The sequence below is a fragment of the Acanthochromis polyacanthus genome, chromosome 12 (assembly GCF_021347895.1).
Source record: "Acanthochromis polyacanthus isolate Apoly-LR-REF ecotype Palm Island chromosome 12, KAUST_Apoly_ChrSc, whole genome shotgun sequence".
Classification (NCBI taxonomy): domain Eukaryota; kingdom Metazoa; phylum Chordata; class Actinopteri; family Pomacentridae; genus Acanthochromis; species Acanthochromis polyacanthus.
Genome location: NC_067124.1, coordinates 39,361,416 through 39,379,507, shown reverse-complemented (window position 1 = coordinate 39,379,507; position 18,092 = coordinate 39,361,416). Strand labels below are relative to the sequence as shown.

General features: G+C 39.8%; 1 protein-coding gene and 1 long non-coding RNA gene across 4 annotated transcripts in view; both read left to right on the top strand.

Annotated features, from left to right (window-relative positions):
- Nucleotides 1-18,092, top strand: part of LOC127536417 (uncharacterized) — a 131,794-nt gene that overhangs the window by 15,034 nt on the left and 98,668 nt on the right. The window lies entirely within an intron of this gene.
- Nucleotides 1,180-17,213, top strand: casp2 (caspase 2, apoptosis-related cysteine peptidase). Of its 3 annotated transcripts, none has more exons than XM_022201160.2 (12): nt 1,180-1,334; nt 3,359-3,515; nt 5,657-5,812; nt 5,940-6,014; nt 7,844-7,913; nt 9,874-9,965; nt 10,938-11,120; nt 11,265-11,393; nt 11,478-11,568; nt 12,059-12,256; nt 13,264-13,373; nt 15,090-17,213. In XM_022201160.2, exons 2-12 carry the CDS (start codon nt 3,366-3,368, stop codon nt 15,222-15,224), a joined length of 1,389 nt encoding a protein of 462 aa, XP_022056852.2. In that variant the 5' UTR covers nt 1,180-1,334; nt 3,359-3,365; the 3' UTR covers nt 15,225-17,213. The 3 variants fall into 3 exon arrangements, with proteins under 3 accessions (XP_022056852.2, XP_022056851.2, XP_022056853.2); XM_022201159.2 differs by having other exon boundaries at nt 1,181-1,323; XM_022201161.2 differs by having other exon boundaries at nt 1,182-1,323; nt 12,059-12,244.

The window sequence follows — 18,092 nt, the reverse complement described above, 5'->3', positions numbered from 1 at the left end:
AAGATGAGACACGAAATGAGAAAAAGGAGACACAAATGACAAAGATGAGACACGAAATGAGAAAAACGAGACAAAAACGACAAAGATGAGACACGAAATGAGAAAAAGGAGACAAAAATGACAAAAGCAACACACAAAGCGACATAAACGAGACACAAAATGAGAAAAACATAAGACAAAATAGGAAAAACTGAGACAGAGTGAAAAAAATTAGACAAAATGACAAAAACAAGACACAAAAGCGAGAAAACAAAATGAGAAAAACGAGACACAAAATGACAAAAAAGAGACACAAATTGACAAAAACAAGACATGAAATGACATAAATTAGACCGACAACGACAAAAATGAGACACAAAACGACAGAAATTACCCAAAAAATTAGACACAAAAAGACAAAAACGACAAAAATAAGACACAAAATAAGAAACTCTTGCATTCCAATAGGGTGCTGTTATTATAAATTTAGAATTGTAATGTTGGAGTTAATTTAACCAATAAATAAACCACTCAATTAATTAGCAAAATTAATAATACTTTATGGCCTTAACCTCTATAATTAAACTTGTGTGGTACATTTAAATTTTTATTTTGCATAATATTGTTGAGTTGCAATTTTATTTAATTTAATCAGGCAAATCTACATAATTAACAACACTGTAGGAGCTTAATATGTTAAATAAGTTGGGTAAATTTGCCTAAATAATAATATTTTAACGTCCTAAAATTAATATTTAATCTTACCAGTTTATCAGGTAATTATAATAATAATAATTAATAATACTGCAGGATCTTAATCCGTGATGTCTTTAACTTAATATTTCAACTTAAATTCATCCCAGCAGTCTCATTTCTTTATTGAAAAACACTTTGACTTTACATATTTACATCACTGCATGTTTTAAACCTTTTCTTATAGGATTGTGAGTTAATTTAACCGTATCTAGAGTCAATCTTTCCTGTCCTTATCAAAGCTCCTCTGTATCTGCGGGCTGCTCGTTTCCTCGCTGAGCTTCTTATCAATTGGCTGTTTATTTACAGGAAAAATTCAAATTCAAAATCCTTCATATCATCACTTCACATTACTTTACCTCGGGGGGCAGGCTTTAAGCCCGATGATTGATGAATCACAACGTCACTCACCCTTTACGGCGTTTTCATTGGCCAGAATCCTGAAAATTGCCCATGTGGCCCCGCCTCTCATCACAAGCCGCGGAAGTTGCTTTGCAGAGGATGTCGCTAATTTGGTTGAAACAGTGACGGACACGGAGACGGTTTGCGGTAGTTTTTTTCCTCGGTTTTACCTTCTGTTGCAGGAACACGGTAAGAGCCAGGTGTGGATGGTTTTCTTAAAACCTTCTTTAACCCTCAGAAAAAGTCAAAGTTAGCCTGCTAGCTAGCTAGCATCGCATTTAGCCGCCAGCGGTCAGGTTAGCGTAAATAAACTCCCAGGCTGCTGAAACGCTAATTTATATTTAACAATATCGATTTCTTAACGTCCTGTGTGGTGTTATTAGTTGCTTTGTGTGATTCAAACCTGCACTGCTTGGTTTACTTTCACTGCCTCTGACAGGTTCTTTATTTTAACCATGTAAATGTCTCTTTAAGCTAAAAGTTGTCCAACAGAGAGTAAAAACTACAGCAGTACTGCAATACTGGCAGTAGAACCAGATAGTAGGGACAGAAACACCGGAGACACACCTGAGGATTTGTTGTGATTCGGTTCTGATCACATACACGGTTCTGTCAAGTCCAGCAGCGTTTAATTTAACCTGAGAATCTGCAGAAATTCTATTTATCTCACAGTTATTCTGAATAAAAATGACAATTAATGCAATTTTTTTTTGGACCAGTGGTTCTGTAACTGTAAGAATTAATCTGATTTATGATGTAAAGGTGCCTTTGAATTAATTCTAAACTGTATTTACCACTAATCTGCCCTTTAAATAGTCCAGAAGTAGAGAGAGGAGCAGGTCCACCCATAAAAATATCTGCAACCTCAGAATCAGCTTTAATGACAAACACAGCATGCAAGGAGTTTGGTTTCGGCTGATGGTGTCACTCTATAAATAAGGAGAATAATAAAATAACTCTCAAGAAAAAAAATTATAGTATTTGTACACAGTAGTGTAAAACAACAATTGCTAAAGTGAGAATTGTGCAACAACCTGTGCTAAAATACTGTCCAGATGCAGAAAGTTAATAAGAAGTGAGCAGTGTTTTAGCTGATCTTAAATTCTGTTTGTGTTTAACTGATGATTTAACTGCAGCAACTAAACCGTAAAACAGTAATATGTGATTTTATCGTCTCTCAGCAGCCTGTTGTCGTATTTTAGTTAATTTAATAATTACAATATGCAGCTACAGACAAACACTGAATAACTTTCTGTCATATGTATATATATGTATGTGTATATATATATATATGTATATATATATATATATCCTGGCGTGAGAGAATTGTTGTCCTGTCTTGTGTATATTTGTGGTCGTTTAAAGCCGATTTGTGGTTTAGTGTCTCTTTGTGGTTATTTAGAGTTAATTTGCGGTTGTTTAGAGTTTATTTCTGGTTGTTTTGTGTCTTTTTGTGGTTGTTTAGAGTTGATTTCTGTTTTTTGTGTCTTTTTGTGGTTGTTTAGTGTCTCTTTGTGGTTATTTAGAGTTGATTTGTAGTTGTTTTGTGTCTTTTTGTGGTTGTTTAGTGTCTCTTTGTGGTTATTTAGAGTTGATTTGTAGTTGTTTTGTGTCTTTTTGTGGTTGTTTAGAGTTGATTTCTGTTTTTTTGTGTCTTTTTGTGGTTGTTTAGTGTCTCTTTGTGGTTATTTAGAGTTGATTTGTAGTTGTTTTGTGTCTTTTTGTGGTTGTTTAGTGTCTCTTTGTGGTTATTTAGAGTTGATTTGTGGTTGTTTAGAGTTTATTTCTGGTTGTTTTGTGTCTTTTTGTGGTTGTTTTGTGTCTTTTTGTTGTTAGGAGCCGATTTGTGGTTATTTTGTGTTTATTTGTGGTTGTTTTGTGTCTTTTTGTTGTTAGGAGCCGATTTGTGGTTATTTTGTGTTTATTTGTGGTTGTTTTGTGTCTATTTGTTTGTATTTCCACGTTTTAACTAACAGTAAAGTAAACACAACAGAGATATTTGTTTTACCTGAAAGCAGCATTTCATGGCGGGATTCTTCTGAATAATGAATTTATTTATTCATTTATTAATGCCGTCAGTATATATTTATTACCATGGCTTTTATTACTGTTTATACGTCAGAGGACAGTAAAATGCAACCCTTCTTCTGAGATCATGCTCTTTCTATGAAACATTCAGGGTTTTGTCCTCTGGTTCTGACGCTGTTTTCTGGTTCTTCTGCAGACGGATCATGATGAAGTGTGGGATGTCGGATCGGGACCGGCAGGCTCTGAAGAGGCGTTCAGCAGATCTGTGCAAACAGCTGGTGGTGGACGAGCTGCTGGTCCAGTCGCTGCAGGCCGACAGCATCCTGACGGACGGCATGGCGGATAGCATCCTGGTAGGTTCACCTGGATGAACGGTTCGTCAGCAGCCAATCAGCTGACAGCAGGCTGCTGATTGGCTGCCGGGGAGGTGAGAAAGGTCCTGGTCAAAGTTTGGACTAAAGCAGGGCATCAGAATCATTTTAGTTCAGGGGCCTCATACAAACCAATTAAAAAATAACTAACATAGAGCAACCTTTATAGAGAAACTTTAACTAAAGCATTACATTTTCTGAGGGAGCCCACACTTTTGAACAGTAGTGTAAATTCTATAAGTTGTGCTTCAGTTTTGATGGGTCGTTACAAGATGACCAATTCCGTCTGAATTCACAGATGGGGGGGTTGCAGCACCATTTTCAATTTGGCTGTGGGAGATCATGATAAAACAAACACTTTATGTGCAAAATTACAGGCATCTACTCCCAGTAGTTTTTGAGTTATGGCATTTTCAAATTTTAATAATTCAGGCCAAAATGCCCTCCCCCCAATCCTCGCCTGGAATTTTTAGGTTTTAAAATGCTTATATCTCTGCTTCTGGGTATCACAGAGACTTGGATTTTTTCTCCAAGCTCTCTACATGTTGGTGATGTCCTAGAAACAACAAACATACTTAGGAGAAGTCTCTACAGAGCGGGGGGGCTTGCCCAAAATGTATAAATTATTTGTAAAAACCACTCGCGAGTAGGGTTAAGGGTGTTAAAAATACTAGAAATCTTACAGATGAATGTCTTAGCATCATTTAGTATTGCTCTAGACCAGACTGGCTTATAACTTATACAGGGGGAGCCCTCTAGGCACATTATTTAGAGAGATATGGATGCAGTGATGGCTAGAAGTTGGGACTTTGCATGGCTATAGTAAGAGGATGGATGAGTTTCTGTGCAAATTTGCAGATCTCTACCACCTGTGCTACATTGACTTCAGGGTCCTTGAAAATTAGGCGCTTTTCATGGGGGGCAATGTTCAGCAGTCCATATCTCTCTAAATAATGTGCTTAGAGGGCTCCCCCTGTATAAGTTATAAGCCAGTCTGGTCTAGAGCAAAACTAAATGGTGCTAAGACATTAATCTGTGAGATTTCTAGTATTTTTAACACCCTTAACCCTACTCGCGAGTGGTTTTTACAAATAATTTATACATTTTGGGCAAGCCCCCCCCCGCTCTGTAGAGACTTCTCCTGAGTGTGTGTGTTGTTTCTAGGACATCACCAACATGTAGAGAGCTTGGAGAAAAAATTAAAGTCTCTGTGATACCCAGAAGCAGAGATATAAGCCATAACTGAAAAACTATTGGGAGTATAAGCCTGTAATTTTGCACACAAAGCTTTTTTTTTTTTTTAATCATGATCTTCCACCACCAGCACCCACAGTAAAATTGAAGATGGTGCTGCAACCACCTTCCTGAATATTTGGTGTTTTGGGATGGAATAGCTCAGATGAGACGCTGATAACATGAATCTGTAAAACCTCCGACACTGTTTAAACCCTCGGTCAGACGTGATCATAGACTGTATATAAAGATGGACGTAGCATCTGGCTCCAGAATTGAAGCCAACCCGGAAGTATCAAAAACTTGCAATATCCCGCCGTCCGCTAGGGTTGGCTCCAAAAAGCTTTTTCTCCATAGACCCCAATTCATTTTTGGAAAAAATAAAATTTGATAGACTGATGTTCTACAGCTCAGGATTATTTTCCCGTTAGTTTTCATGGTCAAAATGAGAGATCAGGCGGCCGATCTTAAAATAAATCAATACTGAATTTTAAATAAATCGTTAAAGTTGGAGGAGCCAGGGGGCGTGGCTATACTTGATAGACAGCAACAGAAGCCTCTGCGGTAAAATGTGGGCGGGATAAGAGAGTCCTCAGCCAATCCTGCCCCGAGTTGCTCTCCGGTCCAGCCTGTTTGATGACGCTTTTTACGTCACTGGCTCCAAAAAATCCAAAACGGCGACCAGGAAGTAGCAAAATCCGGGCTTCATTTTCTCGGCGTTGAAACCAACGGGTGACGTCACGGTTAGTTCACGCCTGGACGTGCTGCACAACAGAAATTGTAAATTGCGGCTCACTTATATAGAATTTGAAATCAGTGTATTTTCCATCTCTGCTGTTAGATTAAATGTACGCTACTTTTGAATCTTCCTCTTTCCTGCTCTCTTGTAGGCAGAACAAACGTTACAGAAACGCAGCTGGCGTTTGCTTTTTCTTTTACCGAAACGAGGACCTCGAGCCTTCAGCAGCTTCATCTCGGCTTTAAATGAAACAGAACAGCAGCACCTGAGCGACCTCCTGACACAATCACCCGAGAGAGATGTCGATGTGAGTTAATAAACCTCTGATCATCCAGTTTTGTTTTGAGATAAATCTAATTTGTGACCTATGATACGGTGGGAAAAGTGATCAGTTTGAACCAAAAAGACCAAAACTGACTGTTTTCTGCTCTCAGAATCTTTGTCCTGAGGAAGAACCGGAGGGAAAGTCGGGACGGCTGGTCATGGAGAGAAGAGAGAAGAAGAGAGAGGTGAAATAATTTTCTGTTATCACTGAGGGGATTTTCACTGTCGACATCTCACATAAAACTGACACGGAAGGAACTCAAACTGTCAGGAAAAGTGGAGTTAAGTGTCCAGAACTGGTCCCAGTATTCTAATTTCAAGAGAATCATTTTAAAAAATCTAATTTCGGTTCTGCTTATCGATTCTTGAACTAGTTTCCTTCATGACAGATTTAAATATTTTGTAATATAATTCTCAAACCTTCTGATGCTTTTGGGTTATTTCATCTCAAATAATCCGTATCCATCTGCTCCATCAGCTCTGATTTGCTTTAAACTTTTGAGATTAATTTTCCAACTGCTTTCAGAGATTTTTCTTTTAAAAATTGCCCTTCCACTTTTATTTTTTGCACATTGAAAGGTGAATCTGTTTAAGTGAGAATGTTCCAGAAACTGTTACAGATCAAAGGCTGAAATTTTACCGTTTTACCTTCTTTGATATCTGGCAGTGTTTTTGTTTTTGGAGTACAGCTTGTCATACTAAAAATCTGATTGTTTTACAGACACTTGCAGTTATTTTCACAGTTTAGAAATAGCAGTTTTCCGCTGTCTATTAACAAATTTTTCTGGCACCTTTACTGTCAGATATCCACTAATTATTCTTTATTTTTTGCAGTATGGATAAAACTATAATAAATCATATTATTCAGGGTCACTGAGGGTTTGTTTTTCCTGATAGACAGAGAAAGTATTCAGATCCAGGAAAATGTCTCCTGTGATTGTTGTAATATACACCCCCCGTCAAAAGTTTTAGGACAGCTTCTAATTTATTTGAATGAGAAAGTGTCCTAAAACTTTTGACAGGGACTGTAACACAGAATATTCTGTTCTTGAATTATCCTGATCGTAACTTTAACCTCCTGACCCTCAAATAAACAGAGAATCATTAAAATACAAACAACATCCAGCTCTGAGGAAACCTTTGTCTGTTGGGGAACGTCTTTCATAGTTCAGTTCAGTTTCCACAAGAGTTTAACCCTCCTGTTGTCTTCATTTAGAGGCACCAAAAGATATTGTTTCCTTGTCGGAAAAAAATCCAAAAATTCAGCAAAAAAAAAAAAATCCACATATTTCTGAAAATTGGTAAAACCTTCAGGAAGAAAATTCCAATAATTTGTTAAAAACTTCCCTTAAAAGTTTTATGTAAAAAGGAAAAAAAAACAACAAACAAATTTGGCAAGAAAATTCTTGTAAATATTTTCAAAAAAATGAGTAAAAATCTTCCCAAAAAATCCTAAAAATATCTGAAGTGATTACATATATATCAGTAAAACTTCTGATATTTTCTTTAAGAACATTCACAAAGTAATCAACCAAAATCGATTTTTTTTGTGAATGTTCTTAAACATTTTTTCTCTTTTTTTCCACCAAAAAAATGTTGAAAAGTTTCCCCAAAATGTTGAAAATGTGGACATCAGAAATTTTACTGTGGAATTTTTTTTTCCCCACATTTTTAATCTTTAAATTGGGTCAATTTGAGCTGCAGGACGACAAGAGGGTTAACGGAGTTTGAGCTTCGGTGTCGTGGTGTTTTGCAGACGTCCTCGGTAGAAGAGAGCAGTGAGGGGAGCAGCTCCTCATCAGTCCAGCTTCAGGCCTCAGATATCAGCTCAGATTCATCAGAGAGGCAGAAATCGGCAGCAGATAAACAGCCAGACGTGAGGATCACCGTGTTTTACGTCCTCGCAGCTGACAGGATGATAGTTAATTCAGATAACAGATGAAACTTTGACACAGCAAACGGCAGCTTCGTCTGTCCGTCTGTTCAGCAGCTTCTGTCTCGTTTCTGATTTCAGAGGTCTGGAGATTCTTCTCTTCCGCTTCCAATTCAGGAGGAAGTATCAGCGAAGCGACAGAGGACTCAAGGTGAGCTGCAGAGATTCCTGTTTTATCAGATTCAAACAGAGGGCTGAAATACGAGGGGAGATTAGTGGGTTTGCAGGTATGATGAGCCCAGAGTCAGAGTTTATGGTGTCACGGAGGTGTTACGGTGCTTTAACCTGCTAGATCTCCATGGTAACTGATGCTGTGGAGCTAGATCTCCATGGTTACTGATACTGTGGAGCTAGATCTCCATGGTTACTGATACTGTGGAGCTAGATCTCCATGGTAACTGATGCTGTGGAGATAGATCTCCATGGTAACTGATGCTGTGGAGCTAGATCTCCATGGTAACTGATGCTGTGGAGCTAGATCTCCATGGTTACTGATACTGTGGAGATAGATCTCCATGGTAACTGATGCTGTGGAGCTAGATCTCCATGGTTACTGATACTGTGGAGCTAGATCTCCATGGTTACTGATGCTGTGGAGCTAGATCTCCATGGTCACTGATGCTGTGGAGCTAGATCTCCATGGTAACTGATGCTGTGGAGCTAGATCTCCATGGTTACTGATGCTGTGGAGCTAGATCTCCATGGTTACTGATGCTGTGGAGCTAGATCTCCATGGTTACTGATGCTGTGGAGCTAGATCTCCATGGTTACTGATGCTGTGGAGCTAGATCTCCATGGTTACTGATGCTGTAGAGCTAGATCTCCATGGTTACTGATGCTGTGGAGCTAGATCTCCATGGTAACTGATGCTGTGGAGCTAGATCTCCATGGTAACTGATGCTGTGGTGCTAGATCTCCATGGTTACTGATGCTGTGGAGCTAGATCTCCATGGTTACTGATGCTGTGGAGCTAGATCTCCATGGTTACTGATGCTATGGTGCTAGATCTCCATGGTAACGGATGCTGTGGAGATCTATCTACGACAAAAACAAGCCATAAAACGAGAAAATCCAAACACGAAACAACAAAAGTAAGCCAGAAAACGGCAAAAACAAGACATAAAATGACAAGAACAAGACGGGAAACGATAGAAGCAAGACACAACACAATCAGAATCAGAACCACCGTATCAGCTAGATCTCCACAATAACTGATGCTGTAGAGCTAACCTGATCCGGAGTAGGCTGTGTTCAGAGTTTAGGATTTAAATCGGCCGTAAGAAGCGTCTCAATTTAACCAAAGTGTTTCCTGATGTTTATTTATGAGCGATACGGATTCTGAGGGAAAAGTTCTGCCCTCAGGTTTCAGTGTTTGTTTCCTGGAGACTCCAGGTGGTATATGGACGAAACGGTACACCTGCTGTCCAGTTTTAAGAAAGCTAACTGACTATATGTGAACAGGAGAACTGTTCTACCCAGCAGCTGCTCAGCGAGTTCAGTGTTTGAACTCTAATCGGTGAGGAGTGTTTGGCTGCTGTCTGCAGACGCCACACCCAAACAGTGACTCATTCACAGCGTTTGTTGTACAAAGTTTGTGGTTACATCACAGCCAGCTGGAGGCATCGCTGATCTGAACGCTCTCAGAGATTAGAGCTGTGGTTGCTGTCAGGGAAGTATTACACTGACTCAGATCATTAGACGGAAAAACAAACACACTGCTGGGTGAATTTAATATTCTATACAATATGGAGGATCACAACACATCATTGCAATGTGGAAGATCAACTTTAGTCGTCTCTCCTGAAGAAAAATAAGAATTCCAGCTTATTTGTAACATGGCAGCATTTCACTCATGACTTGTAGTAAATAAATTTAAATCTTATTATGTGGTTTTTACATTTCTGCATTATTGAGAGAGAACAACTGAGGTTTCTCCTTTGATTTAGGAGGACAATAAACCTCTTTAGACTAAAACTGGAAACCTAAAAAACCCTGAAATGCATCATTTATCGTCGTCTTTTTTACATCTAAGCAGATGTCAGATGATTAACGTGTAAATAAATTAACTTTAGAGCCTAAAACTGATTCTCCGTCGTGTGTTTTTTCTGCAGAGTCCATGGAGTTCAGCCTGGATGCCGACAGTCCCATCAACACTCCCGTCCTCCCCTGCACTCCTGACTTTTACCTCTCTCACTGCCAGCAGGTAAATGTCTTCACCAGGTGAGCTCTGCGATGACTCACCTGTAGCCTGTGGAGAAACGAACATCTTTAGAGTCACACCAGGTGTTTGGATACGAGCTCAGACAGAGGACAGGACACAACAGTTCAACTGCATTTGAGTTGGGGAAAAAGACGACTCCCTTTGGAACTGTTCTCTTTTGAAATATACATTTTAATGTCGATAAAATATTAAATCACAGCAGACTACAGCTTTGCAATTATAAAACTAAATGGTAACTTAATCTAAGGCGTAAGTCTTTTTTAGTTGTTTTAAGACACTTTTGTGTTTTCTGTTGTTTTGTCTGATTTTTCTTATTTTATGCCTTTTTTTCTCATTTTTCTCTTTTTGTGTCTCATTTTTCTCATTTTATGCCTCATTTTGACATATTTCTCATTATGTCTCATTTTTTCCATTTTATGTCTCATTTTTCTCTTTTTATGCTTCATTTTGATATATTTCTCATGTCTCATTTTTTCCATTTTGTCTCATTTTTCTCTTTTTATGCTTCATTTTGACATATTTCTCATGTCTCATTTTGACATATTTCTCATTATGTTTCATTTTTTGTCATTTTATGTCTCATTTTTCTCTTTTTATGCTTCATTTTGACATATTTCTCATTATGTCTCATTTTTCTCATTCTTTTGTTTCATTTTGACATATTTCTCATGTCTCATTTTTCTCATTTCATGTGTCATTTTTCTCATTTTATGCTTCATTTTGACATATTTCTCATTTTATGTCTCATTTTTCTCATTTCATATCTTGTTTTTAGTGTTTTATGTCTCACTCGTGAAATTTTGTGTCTTTTTGGCCAAATGTTCTCTCCTTTTTGCCGTTTTGTTTTACGTGTCTCTAGGACAGTTTTGTCTCTTCTCTGTTGTTTTGCGTTTCATTTTTCTCATTTTGTGTGTTGTTTTTGCAGAATGAATTCATCTTTTCTTCTTTCTCCAGTCCTACAGAATGAGCTCGTCTCCTCGTGGCTTTGCTCTGGTCATCAGTAACGTGACCTTTGACTCTCACGCTGCCCCTGACCTGGACCCCAGGAAGGGAGGTGAGGTGGACGACGAGGTCCTCAGGAAGGTCTTCACGGAGCTGGACTACGTGGTGGCCGTCCACAGAGACAAAACTGCTCAGGTAGGACACCTCGAAATAAAACATGCACCGCCGAATCAGGTGAGGAGAGGACATTGGAAACCTTTTGAGCTCAGCATCTCCTCATCTTATTGTTTAGTTTTAACAGCACACATGTCCAGACTTAACTCTTCTTTTTCCGTTCAGGGCATGAGGAGCTGCATCGAGAACTTCTGCAGACGTCCGGAGCACCAAACGGTGGACAGCTGTGTGGTGTGTTTGCTTTCTCACGGTGTGGATGGAGCTGTTTATGGGACAGACGGACAGCTGCTGCAGGTCGGTTCCTCTGACGGACTAAAGGTTTGATGTATGCAGCGTCTTTTTTCTGACATTTAACTCGCACTGCTTACTCTGTTTCAGCTGGACTGGGTGTTTCAGTCCTTCGACAACGCTCACTGTCCGCTGCTGCAGAACAAACCAAAGATGTTCTTCATCCAGGCCTGCAGAGGAGGTGAGGCTCACTTTCATTAGCAGAGCTCTGTTAAATCTGTTGTAATGTTATGAAACCTGTTCAGAGCAGGAGGGAGCCTCTGTTGGTCCTATAACCAAATCCATAGACATGATTAAAATCAGCGACTTACTATCTTATAACAGTCCAGTTGAAATGGTAACAGAATGAGTTTTTAGTTTATCACAGGATGCAGCGCCGATGTCCGCGTTTACTATACAGCTGTATCTAAATGTGGACATCCGTGCTGCATCGTGCATACATAATACATGCACGATGCAGCGCTGATGTCCGTCTGTGTTCTGTGCTCCGGTCGGACGGTGATTTCTGTTGCATTGCGCGCTCACTTCCGCTTTTGATGACGTATCGTGCTCAGACGATTAGTTGACGCCCTATTTCTAACAACACAAAAGTGCCTCAGCTCCTGTATTGCTCTAAATATGGACTAATACCTGCTGGATGCTGAGATCTGAACTGGAGCCGTGTCTTCCAGAGGAGATGGACTGTGGCGTGGAGCAGATGGACGGACCGGTGAGGACCGGTTCTCCCAGCTGTGAGCAGCGGGACGCTGGGAGGGAAGGACAGGGAGAGTCCCGGCAGAGAGGAGATCTGGGGATCAAACCGAGGATCAAACTGCCCCAAAGGTCCGACATGATCTGCGGCTTCGCTTCCCTCAAAGGTCAGACAATTTGTAAGTTTGTCCCGTTTGTCTTTCTGGGGCGGGTTAATTCATGAGATGTGCAGCTAAATCATTCAGTCATTACTCTTTCAAACATGCCGACAGGTTTTGGGGCTCAGAGTGTTATGGTCATGCTCCTGCTCCTCCCCTTTTCCTTCCTTTCCCCATTGTTGCCCTTCTGTGTGTGTTGTGGCTTGTTTGCCTCTGTCTCCCCCTGTCTGTCATCCTTCCCTCCTGTCTCTCCCTCCTGGTCGCTCGCCCTCTAGCTCTGCCAGCTGATTGCTGTCATTGGCATCAGCTGCAGCTAATCAGCTCACCTCACTCACCTGTTCCCCTCACCTGTATAAACTCCCTTCTCTGTTGGATCATTGCCTTTGTCACACGTTGCCACAGCATCTGTCCCCCGCAAGATTTCCCACCTATGGGCTACTTCTGCTTTTTCCCCTTTGTGAATTCCCTCCCTTGGACTCTGTTGGATTAACCCCCAGCCTGTTTGCTCCTTTGATTATTAGTTTCCTCTGGTTTGTGAGTACCACCCCTTAGTTCTGTTATATTAAGCGTTTTGGTTTGATAGCATTAGTTTAATTTGGTTTCTGTCCTGCCTCCCCAGTACTGGTTCCGGTTATTGTGTTTTTGGAATTTTCCTGAAATAAAACCCTTTTTCGTTATCACGTTTTGGCCTGTCTGTCTGCGCTTGGGTTCCCCCACCTTCCACCGTAACACAGAGGGTTAAACGCTGATCAAAGTGAGAATGAAAGCAGGTCAGAGGGATGAAGATGTAGTAAATAAGGCAGGAAAATGTTGATTCATTTAAGACGGTAGAGAACAAAAGTATAGATTTTGCTGGAAAATAACCAAAACAATAAGAAATGTTCTTACTATCCATCCCTATATTAATCTCAGCGGGGATCAGGAGAAATAAACATCAGCAGGTAAATGTGATATTGATTTTTAACGGACGGCGGCTCGTCTCGTCCTGATGTTTGAAGCTTTTTCCGCCTGATCTGTTTCTCCTGAAGGCACAGCAGCGATGAGGAACACCAAGAGAGGATCCTGGTTCATCCAGGAGCTCAACTCTGCTCTCCGCCTCCGCTCCAGAGACACTCACCTGGCCGACATCCTGGTGCAGGTGAAGCCGATTTTCATTTACGTTCACACCGCTTCAGGTGAGCGTATCGGTGTCATGTCTGAATGCACGCACTGCAACACCACCGCTCTCTTGAGCTCATCTGACGAAGCCGAGTCAGATGAGTTTAGAGCGAGCGCACACACACACACACACACACACACCTAAAAATATTTTGTTTATATTTTGTAAGATATATTGTTCCGAACCAAAATGTTGGCTTGTGTTGTTTGTTTGTAAATAAATGATTTAGCTAACAAAAGGTTAAAAAGTTGACCACAAAATGCTTTTTCCGAGTTGTTTTTGTTGTTTCATATGAGTAAACAACTGTTCAGTTGTGTGGGATGTCACTAAACCAAAAAATATTGGCATCAAAGTGACTGATGTGCCTCTCTGTACAAAAAGCTCGTTATCTCTGTTTTTGGTCAAAAACAGGTGTTTTTGCTGAAACGACCCTATGTTCTGCTGCCGATAACTTTAGAACCGAAAATGCTAGAAACAAACTTTTCTTTTTCCTGATGAAAGAAGAGAATCTCGACTTTCTTTCGGTAGTTTCAATGTTTATGTAGTCTTAAAACTTGATATTCTGTAGACCTTGAAAAATCTGTCTAAATTCTTAAAAACTCTGGGAGTAGGGGGCTCTTTGCTCTGAAAACAGCTGGCAGCCAATGAGTTAATGTCCGGATACCGCCGCGAACGGATATTCGGGTCCAGCCCTACTAATCTGAGTGATATAGTGTCGTGTCTTTCCATTATTGTGTTTTTAGTACTTGAATGAAGCTGTAAGGAACAATAATGGAAAAGTGACGTCTGTCTGAATGACTTTAACGGATTGATGAAGCCAGAAATGTTCCGTTCTTCCTGTTTGGAAGTTGCTTTTATTTAATTCTTATTTAAGAAAACGTATAAACCTGGAATCAACACGTTTCCTCAGACGTTCCCATCACTGGAATAACTGCTTCCACATGCTGTAGATATTTAACTCTTCACGCTTTTACAGCCTCGACAAATTCCAAAAACTATTTTATCTCCTCTCTGTTCTGTGTTTCGTTTTATGTCTCGTTTTCTGTCGTTTCTTGTCTCTTTGGTACATTTTTATCTTCTTTCTGTCGTTTTGCGTCTTTTTTTTTCACTTCACTTTCTCATTTTTCTTAGTCTTTTTTTCTTGTTTAATGTGTCTCTCAGACAGTTTTGTCTCCTTTGTTTTTGTGTTTCATTTTTTTCATTTGATGTCTCACTATTCTCATTTTATGACTGGTTTTTCTCATCCTGTGTCTTGTTTTTTGCAGTCTTTGTTTCTTTGACAGTGAAATGTTGTCTTTAGGAAAATTTTTCTCTCCTCTCTGCCATTTTGTGTCTCTTTTCTTATTGTGTGTCTCTAATCCTGTTATGTCTTGTTTTGGTTGTTTCGAGTCTCTTTGGGACAGTTTTTTTTTTCTTTTTGTGGTCATTTTGTTTCGTCTTCTTTCTATTGTTTTCTTTTTTCCTCTGTTTCATTTTTCTTTAGTTGTTTTACGTGTCTCCAGGACAGTTTTGTCTCATTTCTGTTGTTTTGCATGTCTTCTTTCTCATTTTCTCTCATTTTTAATCTGTTTTGCGTCTCTGGGAACACATCACCTGTCTTGCAGTTTCTTTTCATCCTGCAGTCTTGGTGTAAACCTGATATATTCACCGTTTTAAAGTCGTGACTGTGATCGTGTGTTTTTGTTCTGGCTCCAGGTGAACGCTCGTATAAAGGAGAGGGAAGGTTACGCTCCGGGAACCGCCCACCACCGCTGCAAAGAGATGTCGGAGTTCACCAGCTCGCTGTGCAAAGACCTCTACCTGTTCCCCAAGCACCAGCCCCAGTATTAGAAAGCAAATCTGCACACAAAGCATTCCTCTGCAAACTGCCACACATTCCCAGTTACCAAGCACAGACACGGATCCAGCAGAGGGAAGCTTCATCTACATGGACTTATTAGCATACAGTGCGCTCATATATGTGTGACGATGCCAGTTAGAGGGTTTACTCTCTAATCCTTCCCAGGTTTCTCTTTTTAAGATGTATTTTATACACAGATCTATTTTTGTGGCTTTTATTTTGTACAGAGTTTTTTTTTGTAAGTATTTTTACGCCTCTTTTTACCTGTACGTAATGATCATTCCCTGTTGTTGCTGCAGTGACAGGCAGGGGGCAGCAGAGCAGAGTTTAATGCATTTCACCACCTCCATTATTCAATTTATCTGCAAAAATGAGCTTTATTGTGACAGAAGTTACAGATTTACCAGGTTTTTGACGAATCATTTGACTTATAAAGAGGGGGGGACGGCTACAGGGCAGCTTTAAGTGTTCGGATCGTTTTTTTTCCCGCGTCGGGGCATCCAGAGCTCCCCCTGCTCCTGTGGTGGTGGTGGTGGGCCGGACACGGTGCTACATGTAGGGTCTGAGCTTTACTAACTCTAGTGTTTCCTCCTGAGTCGTATTTTACTGTAGCCGCTACAGTAAGTCTTCCACACCGACATGCCATGTGAGGATGATCCGGAGAGTAAATTTATGGCCATGGCGGTGCTTCCTCGGTGTATTTTGTTCGTTTGGCACAAAGAAATTTATCCCTCGGAGCTCCGACGGTGCTCGGAAAAGCTCCCGAGTGAATTTACAGCAGGGTTGTAAAGACGGAAACAGTGTTGATGCTGAGGAAGGTGGAGGCTAGAGAGTTTATCCCTGCTCTCCTCCTGTACCAGGGGTGTCAAACTCCTTAGTTCAGCTCGTAAAATCGGAGCGTAATGGCCTAGAAATGACCACAACTCCATAGCTTTCAGTTTGTTTTACTGCAAAAAAGTACACTCTGAAAATGTCACTTTTGAGGAATTATTTATTTATAAAATATGATAATCGACCTGAAATTTCTTAAGAATGAGTTAAATTTCAACAACATTATGCCTCAGTTTATCATTTACGTATTAAAGCCTACAGGTCACAGAAAGTCTACAAAGGGACACATTTAGTCATCTGGAACTGAATGAGTTAGTATTTTATTTATGATCTAAGTGACAAAAAAACAGCCAAAATAAGATAAAATATTACAAAAATGAGACATGAAACGACAAAAGTGAGAAACAAGATGACAAAAAAAATGAGACAAAAACGTTACAAAGCGACAAAAAACAAGCGAGACAAAAAGGAAACACAAAATGATAAAATGAGACAAGCAACAAGTCAGACAAAAAACAAGAGAAAGTATTACAAAATCGAGAAACGATGACGAAAATGCGACAAACGACATGCTGAACAGAAAATAGGCAAAAAAGTTACAAAGTGACAAAACTGAAGCAAAAAATGACACAAACGATACACAAAAGAATCAAAAGCCAAACATAAAATGACAAAAATGAGACAAAACACACAAGAAAGACAAAAAGGAAACACTAAATGACAAAAAGCACGAGGCAAGCGACAGAAGTCAGACAGAAAGCAACAACAAAACAAAATGTTACAAAAATGAGAAATAAAATGACAAATGCATGACAAGCAATAAAAATCAGCCAAAAAAGACAAAAACTAAAGTGGGAACCATAAATAAAGAAGATTAAGTTTTCTTCTGGCCGGATTAGACCCTCTGGAGGGCCGTTTTTGGCCCGTGGGCCTCATGTTTGACACCTCTGTTGCGGTTTTTAGAGTTAACGAACTCAATTTGAAGAGAAAAGTGCTGAAGCGGTATTGAAGCGGAGTTTTTCTGCAGGATGAAGGATTTAGAAGGTCCATATGTGCTGCCAGGTTCTGTTCAGGAGGCGTGGAAGGATTTTTTTTTCTGTCACTAACTGCCAAATGTTCTTCACAATAAATGGACCGTGAGTTTTAAACAGGTTTCACGTTTTATTTCTCTGAGTTGTAGAAATGTGTGTCTTTCCACTTAGCTCACGTTTTTCATTTTGTCCATCTCTTTGGAAACACGACCTGCAATTCACCGAGAATCTCAGAATTTTTCTCACCTGATGGTTGGCCTCAGATGGGTCAGTCGTGGCTTTAACGTTGCACCAAGAAGCTCAGAATTTTTTGGTTTTTTACATAATCTTGCTCAACCCAGTGCTTTATTTTTGGTTAATTTTTAAATGTATGAATTTGAGTTCAAATTTCGTTAGTTTTCATCAAAAGTCAAACATGATTAGTTTAGGAACCATCTGAAAGTTGTCCTGCTTTTATGGTTTCTGTCTGATAAATGTTGCAATTTTGACATTATTTTTTTAAATATGACGTCTTCCTGCAGGTTTCTGGGCTCACAGGGTGAATCTCTGCCTGATACATGTTATAATTTTTAATGTTTTGGAGCCTGAAAGGTGACAATCTTACAATTTCTTACTCGAGGAGGGCAGATTTCGGGCTGTTTTTTTACTTGATGAGGGCAACTTTGGGAGCAGTTTCAATGAGAGCAGGTTTGGGACTGTTTTACTTTGAGGGTAGATTTGGGGGTAGTTTTACTCAGGGACGGCAGGTTTAAGGGCAGTTTTACTTGTTGGCAGGTTTTGGGCTGTTTTTTCTCATTAAGGGTAGATTTTGGGCAGTTTTACTTGGTAAGGACAAACTTTGGGCTATTTTTTTACTTGGAGGGGTAGATTTGGGGGCAGTTTTATTGATGAGGGCAGGTTTTGGGCTGTTTTTTCTCATTAAGGGTAGATTTTGGGCAGTTTTACTTGGTGAGGACAAGCTTTGGGCTATTTTTTATTTGGAGGGGTAGATTTGGG

Excerpts from the sequence above, each read along its gene's own strand:
- casp2 (XM_022201160.2), top strand. The coding sequence starts at position 3,366 with ATGATGAAGTGTGGGATGTCGGATCGGGACCGGCAGGCTCTGAAGAGG. Across the intron at positions 9,966-10,937 it reads ACCTCTCTCACTGCCAGCAG|TCCTACAGAATGAGCTCGTC; the intron begins GTAAATGTCTTC and ends TTCTTTCTCCAG. Across the intron at positions 11,121-11,264 it reads ACAGAGACAAAACTGCTCAG|GGCATGAGGAGCTGCATCGA; the intron begins GTAGGACACCTC and ends TTTTCCGTTCAG.